The following is a 16,354-nucleotide window of genomic DNA, read 5'->3' on the forward strand; positions in this document are numbered from 1 at the left end:
TTTTTTTTTTTTTTTTTTTTGGATAGTTCTTCAAAAAAGATTGAACTTTTCTCATAGTTTGTCACATACTATCGTTTCCATCTTCGTAAAGAATCAGTTTTTGAAACATGTCTTGTTTCAGTCTTATCCTAAATTATGGATTTTTCTCTAGATTGTTCTAATAAAGTTTGAAAAATTCTCATTTGTTTATCATGGTCGTCAAGTTATTGAATCCAAAACACGCTTTTGCTATTTTGTTTCATTCAGATATATTATAAAGTTTGGATTTTTTTGGTTTGTTTCTTCATGAAAAAAGTAGTAATCCATAAAGAAGAATCATCATAGTCACTTTTTTTATTTATTTTGTTTTTCGTTTGGTTGGGTATGATGAAACAGGAGCAACACCAAAACTTGTTCTTAAGATGATGGATGTGAAGGGACTCACCATTTCACATGTCAAAAGCCATCTTCAGGTTTTTTTTTAACTTTACCAAACATCATCAAGTTTCTCTTTTTTTTTTCTTAACTTATTCATGTTTCATTTCATAATATTAAACTATGCTTGTTTTGATCATAATATAACCAGATGTATAGAGGATCTAGACTCACTTTGGGGAAACCAGGTAATAATTTTTTTACAAAAATTTATTTCGTTTGTGTAAATTTTATCAGAAGGGAGAAGAAAAAAGTAGTGAAATGATGAATTTGGGAAAAGAATGGGACCGTTGAATATTAATTTGAACTGTTAACATCAAAACAAAATAATAATAATAATGGGATGGAATTTAATTATTTTACTGTATCTGTTTGTAGTATGTACTATTGGTCTAGTGTCATGATTTATAAGACAATTGTCATAAATACATAGTATTTTTTTTTTAAAAAAGAGAGAGGTAGAGTAGAAGAACAGGAGAATAAGAGAATATTCATTAATATGGTTCTCATTTATTTCATTTTTTGGGGTTGGGAGAAGAAGAAAGCTCATCATCATCTTCAATAAGAAGAAGAAGAAGACAAGAGAGTGAAGAAGATCACTTGTCTTTACACTCAAGGAATGATTGTCTTTTGGGTTTTCACTCTTTTCCTCTTTCTTCACATTCTCCTTCTCTTCTTCTTAGGTATTTTTTTATTCATTTATTTTTATTTATTGTTTTCTGACAAGTTCTTTTCTTTTAATTTCATTTCAGTATCATAATATACTTTTTGTTTGTCATTATTTGAATTGTCCTTATTGGTGCAGCAGCAGAGGAGGAGGAGGAGGAGGAGGAAGAACAGAGCAGAAGCAGACGACTTCGGACTCTGGTTATCATGATGTTGATGATCATGACTTTCTTCCCATCTTCAACTTGAACAACAAGACGGTAGATACGACGACGTTTCCATCACATCACCTCCTCCACAAGGTTAATAATTATTTCTTCTCTTTTTTTTTTTTTTTTTCAACAGGGTTTTTACATAAAAAAAAAGATTTAATTTTAGAGGGTCATTGCCGAACCAAATCAAATCCGGTTTACTGTCTTAACCGGTCTGATTTAACCGATTTTTTCCGGTTAAAGTATCATTATGATCTCATCGGTTTGGATTTAAGGCTTGGTTTTTCAGTATCTATTTAACCGATTCTAATCCGGTTTAGTAACTAATCTCGTCTTGTGGTTCTTTTAGGAAACAGAGGAGTGGCGGGAACAAGAGCAAGAACAGGAAGAAGGAGGAGAAGAAGAAGATTTGTCGTTGTCTCTGTCGTTGAATCATCATCATCACTGGCAAAGCAGCGGATCAACGGTGAGCGAAACGAGTGAAGCAGCAGTCTCAACTTGTTCTGCACCATTCGTCTCCAAAGATTGCTTCGGTTCTTCAAAGATTGATCTTAATCTTAATCTCTCGATTTCTCTCCTCGGTAGCTAATTTAAAAGTAAGCAAAAATATTTGTCCTTATTAGATTAGTAGGTTCAGTGAAAACTATTCGGATGTTTTTTTTTTTTTGAAACTTGGATTTTTATGTTTTTCGAGAGATTCAAAAGTTTATTAGAAATCTTGAAAAATATATTTATGAATCCAACCGAGAATGAAATAAACTGATACAAACGCTGCGTTTTCATCTTTAAAGCTTAAAATCATTAAAACGCAGCGTTTTATTATCAAGATCCTACGGTATAGAATGTTTCTTGTTTTTTTCAAAACACAATCCTACGGTAGAGAAAATAATTTCCAATAAACGCAGCTTTGGAAAATAAAGTCATTTAAACGCAGCGTTTTAGTTTCAAGATCTGACGGTAGATAATATTTTGACTCATCAATCCTACGGTAGAGATAATTTAGAAGAGTATATTATTATTATTATTCTGTCTATATATATATATATATATTTTTTTTTGAATTAAAGTTGTAACCGTTTCTCTCTTCACAAAATTGTAAAACGAATTAGAAATAGGGAAAATCACTAGTTTGACCCAAATTGAGCAGTTAATTGCTAGATTAACTCCTAAAATTTAAGGGTCAGTTAGGTTAGTTTTATACTGAAAATACCTTTTTTGCTTTGTTAAGAAAAAAAAAAAGACAATATTACCCTTGGTTAAAAATTCCTGCAATTTCGTTTTTTTTTTTTTTTTTATAAAAGTCTGCCATACAAGTAATGGCAGATTAATTTGTAAGTGGCAGATTTATTGTCGATGGCAGTTTTTCTTTGGCAGACTTATTTTAGATGGCAGATTAATTTGCAGAGTTTGACGGCAGATTTTTTTTCTATGGCAGATTTATTTGAAGTGTGTAACGACTGTTTTTTTGTGAACAACAGATTTTCTTAACGCGACAGACTTATTTATAAAGTCATGACAGATTTTCATTGTTTTAGTCAATTTTCTTGGAATTTTGTGGCAGATTTTTTATGATTGTTGTAACAGTTTTATTTTTCACTTAAAAAATCTGTCACATTGCGACAGATTTATAAACGTAAAATTAATTGCTAGTTTGACATATAGTGGTGACAGATTTTTTGTAAGTTATGACTGATTTTTGGATTGATGGAAAAATCTGTTGTTTGATAACAGATTTTCGAAAGTCTTTTTAAAATTGCTATATTGACCCACATGCACAATATACGTTATGGCAGATTTTCTTATGTTATGACAGTTGTTTTTTCCTACTAAAAAATCTGCTGCTTGATAACAGATTTATTATATATGAATACAATGATAACAAATTTGTTTTATGTTGATATAGTGACAGCAGATTTTTTAGTCATACTTTATTTTTAAAAATTATATTAAAACAATAAACATCATATTTTTTAATCATTTTGTTTTTTTCATAATCATATTTTTTAAATCAAAATATTAAATGCTATATTGTATTTTCGTTTTAAAAAAAAATAACAAATTTTTTTAGGTTTTTAGTCTATTTTTTAATCATTTTATATTTTTCATTAATCATATTTTTAAATCAAAATATTAAATGCTAATATTAAATGCTATTGTATTTTCGTTTTAAAAAAAAAAAATAACATATTTTCTGGGGTTTTAGTCTATTTTTTAATCATTTTATATTTTTCATTAATCATATTTTTAAATCAATATATTAAATGTTAATATTAAATGCTATTGTATTTTCGTTTAAAAAAAAAAAATAACATATTTTCTGGGGTTTTAGTCTATTTTTTAATCATTTTATATTTTTCATTAATCATATTTTTAAATCAATATATTAAATGTTAATATTAAATGCTATTGTATTTTCGTTTTAAAAAAAAAAATAACATATTTTCTGGGGTTTTAGTCTATTTTTTAATCATTTTATATTTTTCATTAATCATATTTTTAAATCAATATATTAAATGTTAATATTAAATGCTATTGTATTTTCGTTTTAAAAAAAAAAATAACATATTTTCTGGGGTTTTAGTCTATTTTTTAATCATTTTATATTTTTCATTAATCATTTTTTTAAATCAAAATATTAAATGCTATATTGTATTTTCGTTTTAAAAAAAAAACTAAAAAAAATCTGGGTTTTTAGTCATTTTACCTAACAATTGTGTCATTCTAGTTATTGGATAAATTGGAGTGTTAATCTAGCAATTAATTGCCAAATTTGTGTCAAACTGGTATATTTTCACTTAAAAAAAAATTCAAAAAAAAGAAAAAAAAATAATTGAAATAACCGCCTCGACGATGACCAACGTCGTCAACGTCGACGAAGATGATGAATCTATCGAACCGTTTCGGCTCCAAGTCCAAGACGGAGAGACTCAACGATTCTTCTTTCTCCAACGGCGACGTTGAGAATCGTTCTTCCTCCGCAGCTTCCGTCGTAATGCCACCGTGCTCCTCCGCCAATGTACTCCGAGCCGTTCTGTTACTAGCCGTCGTCTTCTTTTGCTTCTTCCTCTACAGAACCTCTGTTTCACTCAACACCGTCGCCCATGGCTCTTCCTCTTCGATGCTCTCTCGCAGTTCTCCCTCATTCAATGATTCCTCTTCTTCGGCTTCGCCTCCGGTGAGTGTTCTTCCCACTTTGTTCGATCTTTGACTTAACTAGAGTTCGATTCTAGGGATTCGATTTTGGTTTCAAGTTCATCTTGATTTGGTTGTGTTCTGTATTCTGATTCTTGGTTTTTGATTACTTAGGAGGAAGTTAAAGAACCTAAGCTAGAAGATGTACTGCGTAGAGCTGCAACGAAAGATCGTACTGTGATTTTAACAACTTTGAATGAAGCTTGGGCAGCTCCAGGATCTGTGATAGATCTCTTCTTTGAGAGTTTTAGAATCGGTAAAGGAACAAGGAAGCTTTTGAAACACTTGGTGATCATTGCTTTGGATGCTAAAGCGTATTCACGTTGCAAAGAGTTCCATAAGCATTGTTTCAGACTTGAAACCGAAGGTGTTGATTTCTCTGGCGGTGAGGCTTACTTCATGACTCGTTCTTACTTGAAAATGATGTGGAGAAGAATCGATTTCCTTCGTACTGTTCTTGAGATGGGTTACAACTTTGTTTTCACGGTATGTTTCTTGGCACAACTGTAAACAATTAACAACTTTGTGTTAATTTGTTGTTCTGTTGAGTGAATTTTATGAATTGTCTTCCTGCAGGATGCTGATGTGATGTGGTTCAGGAACCCTTTTCCACGGTTTTACAAAGATGCTGATTTCCAGATTGCTTGTGACCATTACATAGGAAAGGCGAACGATCTAAGGAATAGACCAAATGGAGGATTTAACTTTGTGAGATCAAGTAACCGAACGATACGATTCTACAAGTACTGGTATGATTCAAGGATCAAGTACCCTAAATACCACGACCAGGATGTTCTGAACTTCATCAAGGCAGATTCTTTCATCTGGAAAATTAGGCTTAGGATTAGGTTCTTGAACACAGCTTATTTCGGTGGATTCTGTGAACCAAGCAAAGATTTGAATCTTGTTTGTACAATGCATGCGAATTGCTGCTTTGGCTTGGAGAGTAAGCTTCATGATCTTAGAATCATGCTTCAGGACTGGAGAGATTACATGTCTTTACCACTTCATCTTAACCAATCCTCTGGTTTCACCTGGAACGTCCCACAGAATTGCAGGTCTTTTAATCTATCTTCTTTAATTTTGTCAGTTTTTTTTTGCTATCTTTGAGATTGTTAATTTGTTATAGTTGATCAATATATAGAACCTTCTTTTTCTTGTTATTTGCAGTATTGATTCACTTCGGTTGATTGAATCTAAGGATGAAGAAGAGAGCAGATCACCAAAAGAATCTAAACAGTGAAATGTACGTGTCTTACAATGTATATAGAGAAACTGTTTTGAGATAGCAATATCGAAGATAAGATCTGTCAAAAATTCATAACACAACTGGTTTGCCCATTGTCCCAAAGAACTCTTTTTCCTCTCTAATTTTGGCGGCAAAAAAATAGTTTCTTGAATTTACAAAGAAGAGATTAGTTATAATAAATAAATAAAAAAGACATGGAAGTATCTTTAAATATTTATAGCAATCTTTTCTAGCCACGTTGGATATTTACGTTGTAATCTCTAAATGCAAGAGTCCAATTTTGTTAAATGTATGGTTACTGTCAAATTGTACTATGTAAATGCAAATAAACCATGACATCGTAAATATATTTGAAAAAAAGTAGTGCATGTAAAGAGATTTTATCAAGCATTGTGCACGTAATTAAACAGATTTATGAAATAAGAAATTCTAGAATTAAGCAATATATACGACCCCAATGACCAAAAAAAACAATTTATTGGAAATTGTTATAAAAAAAAAATGATCTATCTGATCTTGTTTCAAAGTACGCGCGTGGTGGCAAATTATATATATGAACTAATTTTGCTATCGGAAAAAAGAAAGATATTAACTAATTTTAATTTGTTAAATTGTATACATCAACTATATTAACAGACCAAGAATGAATTGGATAACTAGAAATCCAAATACCACCAATAAATAGATGATCGAGATGGTTTCATTGAAATAGGCTTGGAGAAATCATAATTTATGTTGGTGCTAACCACGCTTAGTTATGATATCTCCAAACCTCTTTCAATCAGAATATTATAATTTATGTTCGTTAAGCTTGAAAGAGGCTTGGAGATCATAGATCAAACTAACCAAGTTATGGTTTAAGGAAAATTAGAGATTATATTTAGATTATATTTAGGAGTTATCTAAATATAATAAATAGGAAGTTAAGAGAATAAGAAGTTTTCCCATAAGGATTAGGAAAATATGTTTAGGAGTTTTTCATATATAGGGAGATGATAGGTTATGGCATAACTTATGAGTTTTATGAATTGAAAGATTTAGAGACTTTAGTTTTTGAGATATTTTTCTAAAGTTTATATAAAGATAGTTATTCTTTATAGATCTATTGTTCTTAATCTTTCTTTCTAAAACAAGAATTTATGGCCTTGTAAAAATTTAAGAATGTGTGGCAATACTTTGAAATTTTTGCTACAAATTATCGCCATATGATTTGTGGGTTGTCACGTAACTGAATTTTGCCACGAACAGCCATTAAATAATTACATAAAATTTAGACGACATAACTGTCACAGAAATTAATTTGCTTCATGATGCATCTAAACATAATAATTTACCGTAAACTCCTTCAGGTATAGGAGATAACTGAAAAAAGAAATTAAGGCTTAACTTATAGATTTAGACGTTGAATGTCGAGTTATATATGGATTGTGTTATGTACTATTAGACTATTTGGTTGAAAGCGTTACTTGTAAACTATGTTCGCTTATGTTTAATTTGATTTGACATGTACAACTGAGGCTGTGATAACAAAGTTGTAACCCATTTCAAAAACAGACATTAGAAAATTGATTCCTCTCCACATCATTTTCAAGTAAGAACGAGTCATCATGAAATAAGCCTCGCCACCGGAGAATTCAACACCTTCTTTTTCATGGTGTGCTTATGTAGTTCTTTGCAACATGAATACGCATGGATGTGGTTGTTGGCTCAATTGTTGTTATTGTTTCGAAGTCAGATGTTGTTTTGTGGCAAGGTAAAGATGATAAAATCAAGCCAAAATTTCAACAAAAGACGCTTGAAATTGAATATCAAGTTAGAAATGAGCTGAAAATAAAGAATTGGTACGAGGGGGTTTGGTTCTCAAATGCTACTCTCAAGTACTTATTGTTTGTAGGCCTTGCAACACACGATCCATAAACCACAAGTGATAGAATGAGCTTTTGGACACAAGTTAACTCCACATGTGTTTTTTTACAAGATCTAATAGAGTCTCCGCAATTTTTATCTTGTAACTTCTCGTTTTAAGTTTTGGAGAAACTTTAGTTGGTCCAAAACAAAAAAAAAAAGTTGGAAAAACTAACTAGCAGAATTTTCCCACACCGATATACATCAAACTACAACAACATTTTCTCGGTTATGTAAGGTCTAACATTCAATTGTACGGCTCAATTCATCCTTTGGTCAAGTATCGATTTACACTATATGGCAAGAAAAGAATCAGCGAAAGCATGGAAAAATTTAAAATTGTAACCTCACCAACACTACTCACCCAAGTCATAGACTGCATAGTTTTTTTAACTCTAAAATAACCGGGTTCAAACAACTTAGAAGACGGTTTTGCATCTATGGTTTGCATCAAGAAGTGAGTAGCCATTTGATCAGTTTTTAAAGAAATTTGTTTCAATTTTTTTTGGTTACTAGATATTATAACATATTGTCCTTGTTGCTATTTTAGTGGCCTCAGAAACTTCCACTCTATTCTAGATTAGATCCTAAGACCACATAGTTATGCCTTTATCAAATTATTTCATGCCCCCCAATTGTACCATTTTTTTTATATAGGCATAGTCCCATCGCAGCAACCAATGCTTGATTCTAGAGTGTTTAACAAAATTGTTGATGAGTTAAGGAGATCAGAAAATATTTTTATGCATGTTGTTTTCATAAACATGATATTGGTAATCACATCCAATGATCCAAATGACCATTTCTTTTTTAAGTTAAAAGACAGTAGAATGGGGAAATGTTTATCATATGAATTTTCAAATTTTAAGCATTTTGTCTATCAGATCCTAATATATATAGAGGATAACATAAGTAGTGCTTTCATTATTTAATTAATTAACCACTTATCAACATATATATATTTTTTTGTCAACTTATCAACATATTTTCATAGTTCATATATATTTAACGTAAAAGTCAAATTATGGTTCTAAAATCTCAAACTGTTATTGTAACGTTCGTGACATTAATGTGTTGAAGATAAGTACTGTATGAAGCATCGATAGTCTCCTCATGATTTACACACGGACAAACAAATTTTTATTGTATTCATGATAGATATGAAAATTTAGGCTTCACCATGACTTACATCCGAAACATATGTTCATGAGATTTACAGCCTCTCTATTACTTACACGTATATATATATATATATATATATTTTTAAATCGTATTTAATATGTATTTGAAAATTTATGATTTTTTGATGTCATGATTAACACGCGGACACAAATCTTCTTAATTGTATTTAAAGATTTTCTTAATTATAAGTTAGGAATATAATTTTCTTAATTATATTTAAAGTATTTTTCTTAATTGTATTTAATTGTATTTTCTTAATTGTATTTAAAGTATTTTCTTATAACACGCGGACACAAATTCATAGATATCAAAGATTTACAACTATTCTGTTTAGCAAAAAAAAAAAAATAATTTCTGTGATTTATACGACGACAAATATTTTCTTAATTGTATTTTTAGTATATATAAAGATAAGATTTATAACTTTCTGTGATTTACACGATGACAAATATTCTCTTAATTGTATTTAGTATATATAAATATTTATGGTTTCGTCATGACTTACACGCAAACACAAAGTTTTTTAATTGTATTCAAAATACATATCAGATTTATAGCCTCTTCATGATTTACATATGAAAAAATATTGTCTTAATTGTATATAAGATAGCTGTGAAAGATTTATGGTCTTGCTATGAAATACATGCGGACAAGTATTTACTTAATAGTCAATAAAAACTTTCAAAAGTCATTACACATAAAAATCCAAAAAAATAACTTAAAAATGACAAAAATGTCCATAAAACGTTTTTTTTTTTAAATGTATCTTAATGTCATTTGCTTTAATTTGAGTCATTTTACAATCATATATATTTTCATTTAAACCCTATTAACATTTTCTATATGTATGTAATGTAATTAACATCAACACAATTGTAAAATTATATCTAAAGTATTGTTTTAAGTGGTAAATAAAAAATTTGATAACTTATGGCTATATGATCATCTAGTCGTTTGACGACTTGAGAACGATCGACTAGATACATGAGAGAGGGTGATTTTGTTAAGAAGACAAAATTAAAAGTTTTTTTTTCTCATCGAAATACAAAATGAAGAGTTATATTTAAAATTTAAAATAACTGATTGCATCAAAATTAAAGGACTTATTTTGTGATTATTTCATTTTTCCTCTGTGTCACATTTGTGAGGTTAAAATGGTAAATAGTGAAATAACGAATACGTTTTATTATTTTGAAATAATCTTATATAATAAAGTATGGTTTTAAAAGTTACTAACTCACCCTATGACACATGTCAATTTAAAAAATTATTAACTCATAAAATTGTGACAAATGTCAATTTTAGAAAAATTTCTATTTAAAAAAAAGAATCTATAAATAAAATCACGAAATAAAAAAATTACTAAACATAAAATCTTATTATATAAAGATTGGTTCTCAAAGTTAATAACTCACCCGATCGTGAAACGTGTTAGTTTTAACGATCAAAGATCAAAGTTAAAAACTCACCAGATCGTGATATGTGTCAGTTTTAACGATTATATATCCATGTTAGTAACTCATCATATCGTGACAAGTGTCAATTTTAACGATAAGAAATCACATATCAAATTTAATAACTCATCAGATCATGACACGTGTCAATTTTAATGATCAGAAATCATAGTTTTCAAGTTTGGTAAAACGATGCATAAGATAATTGTAATCTTATTATATTAAATTTTTTTTTGCTAATCCTAAAAGAAAAATAATTGTAAATACACCCCTCTATATAAGCAAAGAGATGATGACATATTTTTCACCAAACAAAATAATTTCGACTAGCTTTGTTTTTCTTGGTTAAATGTTCTCTTCTTTATTTTTTATTAACCTTTTGTTTGACACATCATTGTTTTTGAACAAGTCTCGAAGGCAATTTTTTTGTTGTTTAATCGAAGAACCTGTATAAAAAGATTCCTAGATATTACCACGTGTTTTCATCATCTTTTCTTTGAATTTTGTTTTGTTTCTCAATTTTATAATGCATACTACGCAATCTTTGACTTTGAAGTTTTAACAAAGTTTCTTATGCATAATAACTAAGGTTTTTGGGATTAACAAATTTATCACGGTGTTACTAATATTTCTATTAATTTGCAGGACATGTAGCATAAAAAAAAGATGAATAAACAAATGTAAGATAACAACAGAGATTATATAACACTAGATCAACTAAACAGAAGAGTTCTTATCGTCGAACGATAGTACGCCTTACAAAAGAGAGTGAGAAGCAAGAATTTTTTTTAAAAAACAATGAGCTCATTGGAATAAATTTTCTCATAAAATAGAAAATGGATTAAGAAAATATACAGAAAATTATTAATTCTAATAAATGTAAATACTCACTTCTATATAAACATAGATCGTCTCATATTATTCATCTAACAAAATAATTTATTCAAAAATATTGCTTTCAACTTTGTTCTATTGGTCAAACTTTTTTAATGGGAAGACAAATTTTCCTTACTTTTTAAAACCAAAATATACTCCTACTTTCTACTTTTTCAGTTTGGAATAGGTAAGATTAATATGTTGACCCAAACAAAATGGAAGATTAGTATATGCATCTTTTTTTTAATACTGTATTTTAAAATTTATTGTAGTAGTTTTAGATTGTTTTATTTAATTTATATTTCCATCTTTGAATTATTTGAGATTCATATACTATCGTGCTTATAATTTTCTATTATTTCATGAATAATGTCAAATTAATTTTCGTCTAATTTCTCAACCTTGACTGGTTGATCATAGACCTTTTTTGTGCAAACATAATTGTTACCGTTCATTTAATCTCAAATGGAGAGAAAGAGGAGAAGGTCATCAACCTAATGGTTGGATAAAATAAGCTAAGCAAACACAAGCCTACAACAAACATAGATAAATTGAAAAAACATAAATCGTTGTTGATAGATCTATAGAAGCTTGAAGACAGAGGCTACATCATAGTGTGTCAAAGAAACTTCCATGAATACATTAGAAAATTTAACATTATTAAAAGATTTTGTGACGTTGGAAAAGAGTTTTTAGTTTCATTGGTTGCTGGAGCAAGCCACTTTGAGATAGCTAAAAAGACATGAACATGTTTTCTCCACACAGGAGAAGGGCAGAGCCGAGATTCTCTCTATAGTGGAGGAGGTTGGACGCAAGGTTATCTCTCCAAGGGAGGAAGGTGGGAGAGGTTGGACGCAAGTTTATCTCCCTAAGGGAGAAAGGCGGAGCGAAGGTTCTCTCCATGGTGAAGGAGGTTGGACGCAAGATTATCTCCATAAGGAAGGAGGGCAGAACCGAGGTTCTCTCTATGGTTAGTCATACATTATTGTGATGTAATTTTATTTTTTATTCAAAATGTTTTTTGAGCCAACAATTTTAGTGATTAAATACTATGCAAAAGTGAAAGTCAAGAGACATATAATACTTAGCTTAATTTGTTCATATAGACATTTTCTAGGTGATGGTAAATAATATATTTGTAACATACAATATACTTAGGTGTAAAAAATACAATTACAATATACATGAAAGATTTATATATAAATATAAATCAGTGTATTATAGCAAAAAAAATTAATAAATAATATACAAAAAATTAATATATTTAATTAAATTTTATTTTATTTACAAAACTTGAAATCCACATATCGGACGAGTCCTTATCTAGTTTTAGCATATGATTGGGAATAACTCTATCAACTTTAGCCTTACCTGCAATTTAGTCAATAATTTGAAAACTTTTGAAAGATTAATTAAAGTAGTTAATGATTTTGCAAACTGTATTAACTCTCCTTGAATTTACTCTTAACCCATTTATGTATATACTATGTGTTTTTATATATTTATGTATATAGATGACCCTCTATTGCATATTGAGAAATAAGAAATTGAAAGGAACACTTCAAAATTGACCTCAAACTCGACGAGCTAAAAGAGGTGAAATTTTTCCTATCTTAAAATAAGGCTCTGATTATATATCTATATTTATTTTTTTTATATACTATTACAGTGTTACTTACTGTTGATTTGATAGAAATTTCTATTCGAATTGTATGTGAGAGGAAAGGATATGGTTCAAGTGTCATTGTTATTGGGAATGGCAATTATATTCCTTTTCCTCAAAATTCTTAGCACAACAAAACTAATTATATGCATATAAAAACAATCACATCGTATTTGTCTTGTATTATATTTTGGTGATTTACTAAACAAGTTTAACATACAACTCATGCTCACGTTAACAAAGACCCATACAGAAATGGGTTGATTTTATTGATCTCGTTCATTGGAGATCATGACTGAATACATAGATATATAAACTAGTTGTTTTTGATACTTCAGTTGAATGAATAAAAGATGAAGGGATCTATCATTTTGGGGAATGATAATAGATTTATTTTATTTTATTTATAACTAATTGCTTGAATATGGGAAGAGACGACGAAATATAGTTAAAAAAATTGGAGTGTCCTTTTTGGTTTTTACTTTACCACATACATGAAAAATATATACAATCATTCTTCTTTTTGTCTTCTTTTATCTATGGAATATTACTTTTCACATTCAATCTTCCATGACACACAGACAGACATGAGACATACATACACATATATCCATATTTTATATATGATATGATAGGAACTTTATAAAATCAAAAAAAAAAGAGACCCATATGAGATGATGATGACGATTGTGACAAATAATTGTATTTTGTTAACAATTTAAGAAAAACATTTGATGCTTTGTGGATTATCTTTTGACAATTCAGGAAATATGTCTCCATATACATACATATATATAAAAAAACATACATTTTCAAAAGGAAAATTCATGAGATAAATTATCGAATCAAAAAATCACATCAGTGTTAGTTTATAATTTTAAGTTTCTATTTCTGTGCTTTTATTTTATTTTCTGGAAACATAAGGCATACCTTTTTAGAAGTTAGTAATTTTTTTGTAGTATAGTCACTTAATTTTATAACCCCTAATTTATTTGAAACTCAAATAGATTTTCATTCTTTACAATATTTGGATATTTGTCTTATGACATATCATATGGTCGAACGTTTTAAATTAGTTAACTCTCACGTAGGCACTAATTCCAACATTTTTCACATATCTCATTAATAAAAAGAACATTTTCAGTTCCTTAAGATTTACATATAATAAAGCATTATTTTTATATAGGTGACATCGCGATGCTAAATTTTTCTTACGAGAGCAATTATCGTATAGAAATTTTATGTTGTAATGTCAAAAATCTTATTCTACATCATTTTAATGTCATATTACATTATGGTAATCGTTTCCTAAAACCTTTTAGATCCAAAAGGAAAAAAACTTGAGATATATTATTCGCATATGTTAGCGAGAGAGAGGAGCTGTTGAGGGTTGTCTCACGCACCATCCACTGTCGTTTTGTGGCAAATGGATTGGGTCCACCGACCTCTGTAGCTCTCATAGTTTCCTTCTTTTTTTTTCTCTAAAGACTAATAAACATATTTAGAAAATATATGATAAAGAAATAATTAATTGCTCTGTATATGTGTTAGTGTCTACAGGCAACACCCAAATTGTATGTATAATTGTATATAATAATTTATTCAAATGCATAACAAACCAAAAGAGATTCATATAATAAATACATGAAATAGAGTTTTTTAGTATCCTATGTATCACATATTAAATTATAACTATACCAAATTAATCAAGGTAGATTTGAATTCAGTGTGGTTATTTAAAAAAACTGAATATGAACTTTTAACATATTCTAGGCTATAAAATTGGGTAGATGAGTTACTTTTTTATTTTACTTACTAGCCTAGCAATCTTTTTCACCTGTCACTTTCAACTTCTCTCTTTTATTACCTCACAAGAATTTCAATGATTTTTCATTTTTATAAAAGTATAAAAATTAATTAAAAATCTGGAATATCCCATTTTTAGGGCTTTATTGAGATAAGATATCAGTGGAAGTCAAAAAAGAATTTAATGTTAAAGAGTTTCATCTCTCTAATTTCATTTTATTTCTCTTTTTTTTTCTTCTTCTCTCTCTCACCATCACATAGAACACAGAAGAATCCATGGCTGCTTCTTCATCCTCCGCTGCTTCCTTCTTTGGAGGCCGACAAGATGATCAATCTCACCTTCTCCCTCCTAATTCCTCCGCCGCAGCTCCACCTCCTCCTCCTCCTCACCACCAGCCACCGCTTGAAGCTCCACCGCAGAAAAAGAAGAGAAACCAACCAAGAACTCCAAGTAAGTTAATCACCTCTTAATTGCCATCTTTTAATCTTGATTTTATAAAATCATATGATCATTTTTTAAAAAGCTTATTGATCGGTGCAAAAGAGAAATCCCTTTTTCATGTCCTTTTTTTTTTATTCTCCCTTTTTCCAATTTTTCAAATCTTGAAGTACGCAAATTAGCAAACCCTAGTACTTGATTTTTTAAATTTTCAGATTTCAATCAATTTAACTTCCATGCAATATAAAATTTAATCAATAATTTTTCTCTCGATTAGATTCCGATGCGGAAGTGATAGCTTTATCTCCAAAGACACTAATGGCTACAAACAGATTCATATGTGAAGTATGCAACAAAGGTTTTCAAAGAGAACAGAATCTACAACTTCACAGAAGAGGACACAATCTTCCATGGAAACTCAAACAGAAATCGACCAAAGAAGTGAAGAGGAAAGTGTATCTTTGTCCGGAGCCCTCGTGCGTTCACCATGACCCGTCACGTGCTCTCGGAGACCTCACCGGAATCAAGAAACATTACTACCGTAAACACGGTGAAAAGAAGTGGAAATGCGATAAATGCTCTAAGCGTTACGCTGTTCAGTCTGATTGGAAAGCTCACTCCAAGACTTGTGGTACCAAAGAGTATCGTTGTGACTGTGGTACACTCTTCTCTCGGTAAGTATTCCAAATCTTTAAAACTCTTTAAATTATAATTTAATCTTTTCGAGTGATATGTGTGTGAATATGTGTCCGTGAGTCATTCTTCATGGATTAGGGTTTTTTTAAGTTCACTTTCTGTTTCGCCTCGAAGTCTTCGATGCTCTTATCGCTTTCTTTCGTGCAGTAAATGCAACTTTATTTTTCCTTTATATTCAAAAATAATTTTTTTTTTTTAAATGATACACGAACACACGTGAATGTGTATGTATATATAACTATATCTATATATGACACTGAAACTGCCATATTTCAATAGATGCTTTCTAGCAGAAACTCAAAACCAAAGAGGACCAACTTTGATTTCAGTTTTTTGTTTTTTTAATAAAATTCTTTTGCCTTGGAAACACCGCCCTTTTTATGTCATAAAAATAAATTAATATTATTATTTTTTTACTTAGATATGAAACTATACTTATACTATATGGGCAATTCACGTGCTGCTAAACTATATAATATCTAGGGAGGTTGTTGTTACAGTGTTTGTTCTCTTATATGCAAAATTTTACGAAAAAAAATAATTATTTCATATGATTCGTTTGTACTCTGCGCCATAGCCTTACACACCACATATTATTTT

At 29.6% G+C, this 16,354-nt stretch overlaps 3 protein-coding genes across 5 annotated transcripts; all 3 read left to right on the forward strand.

Moving 5' to 3' along the window:
* On the forward strand, window positions 382–2,008 carry LOC104789976 (putative Myb family transcription factor At1g14600). 3 transcript variants are annotated; one of them, XM_010515657.1, is made up of 5 exons: window positions 382–452; window positions 566–602; window positions 950–1,097; window positions 1,220–1,382; window positions 1,642–2,008. In XM_010515657.1, exons 1-5 carry the CDS (start codon window positions 402–404, stop codon window positions 1,879–1,881), a joined length of 639 nt encoding a protein of 212 aa, XP_010513959.1. In that variant the 5' UTR covers window positions 382–401; the 3' UTR covers window positions 1,882–2,008. The 3 variants fall into 3 exon arrangements, with proteins under 3 accessions (XP_010513959.1, XP_010513962.1, XP_010513960.1); XM_010515660.1 differs by having other exon boundaries at window positions 1,223–1,382; XM_010515658.1 differs by having other exon boundaries at window positions 953–1,097.
* Window positions 4,063–5,765, forward strand: LOC104789977 (uncharacterized protein At4g15970-like). Its single transcript, XM_010515662.2, has 4 exons — window positions 4,063–4,467; window positions 4,599–4,970; window positions 5,061–5,542; window positions 5,655–5,765. The coding sequence occupies exons 1-4, from the start codon at window positions 4,171–4,173 to the stop codon at window positions 5,725–5,727; spliced, it is 1,224 nt and encodes a 407-aa protein (XP_010513964.1). The 5' UTR covers window positions 4,063–4,170; the 3' UTR covers window positions 5,728–5,765.
* Window positions 14,783–15,942, forward strand: LOC104789978 (protein indeterminate-domain 5, chloroplastic-like). Its single transcript, XM_010515663.2, has 2 exons — window positions 14,783–15,070; window positions 15,336–15,942. Exons 1-2 carry the CDS (start codon window positions 14,896–14,898, stop codon window positions 15,734–15,736), a joined length of 576 nt encoding a protein of 191 aa, XP_010513965.1. The 5' UTR covers window positions 14,783–14,895; the 3' UTR covers window positions 15,737–15,942.

This window comes from Camelina sativa, chromosome 6 (assembly GCF_000633955.1).
Source record: "Camelina sativa cultivar DH55 chromosome 6, Cs, whole genome shotgun sequence".
In the NCBI taxonomy this organism is placed as follows: domain Eukaryota; kingdom Viridiplantae; phylum Streptophyta; class Magnoliopsida; order Brassicales; family Brassicaceae; genus Camelina; species Camelina sativa.

Coding starts and splice junctions, on each gene's coding strand:
- LOC104789976 (XM_010515657.1), top strand. CDS start 402: ATGATGGATGTGAAGGGACTCACCATTTCACATGTCAAAAGCCATCTT. Junction 603..949: donor ACTCACTTTGGGGAAACCAG/GTAATAATTTTT, acceptor TGGGGTTGGGAG/AAGAAGAAAGCTCATCATCA. Junction 1,383..1,641: donor CACATCACCTCCTCCACAAG/GTTAATAATTAT, acceptor TGGTTCTTTTAG/GAAACAGAGGAGTGGCGGGA.
- LOC104789977 (XM_010515662.2), top strand. CDS start 4,171: ATGATGAATCTATCGAACCGTTTCGGCTCCAAGTCCAAGACGGAGAGA. Junction 4,468..4,598: donor CTTCTTCGGCTTCGCCTCCG/GTGAGTGTTCTT, acceptor TTGATTACTTAG/GAGGAAGTTAAAGAACCTAA. Junction 4,971..5,060: donor GTTACAACTTTGTTTTCACG/GTATGTTTCTTG, acceptor GTCTTCCTGCAG/GATGCTGATGTGATGTGGTT.
- LOC104789978 (XM_010515663.2), top strand. CDS start 14,896: ATGGCTGCTTCTTCATCCTCCGCTGCTTCCTTCTTTGGAGGCCGACAA. Junction 15,071..15,335: donor AAACCAACCAAGAACTCCAA/GTAAGTTAATCA, acceptor TCTCTCGATTAG/ATTCCGATGCGGAAGTGATA.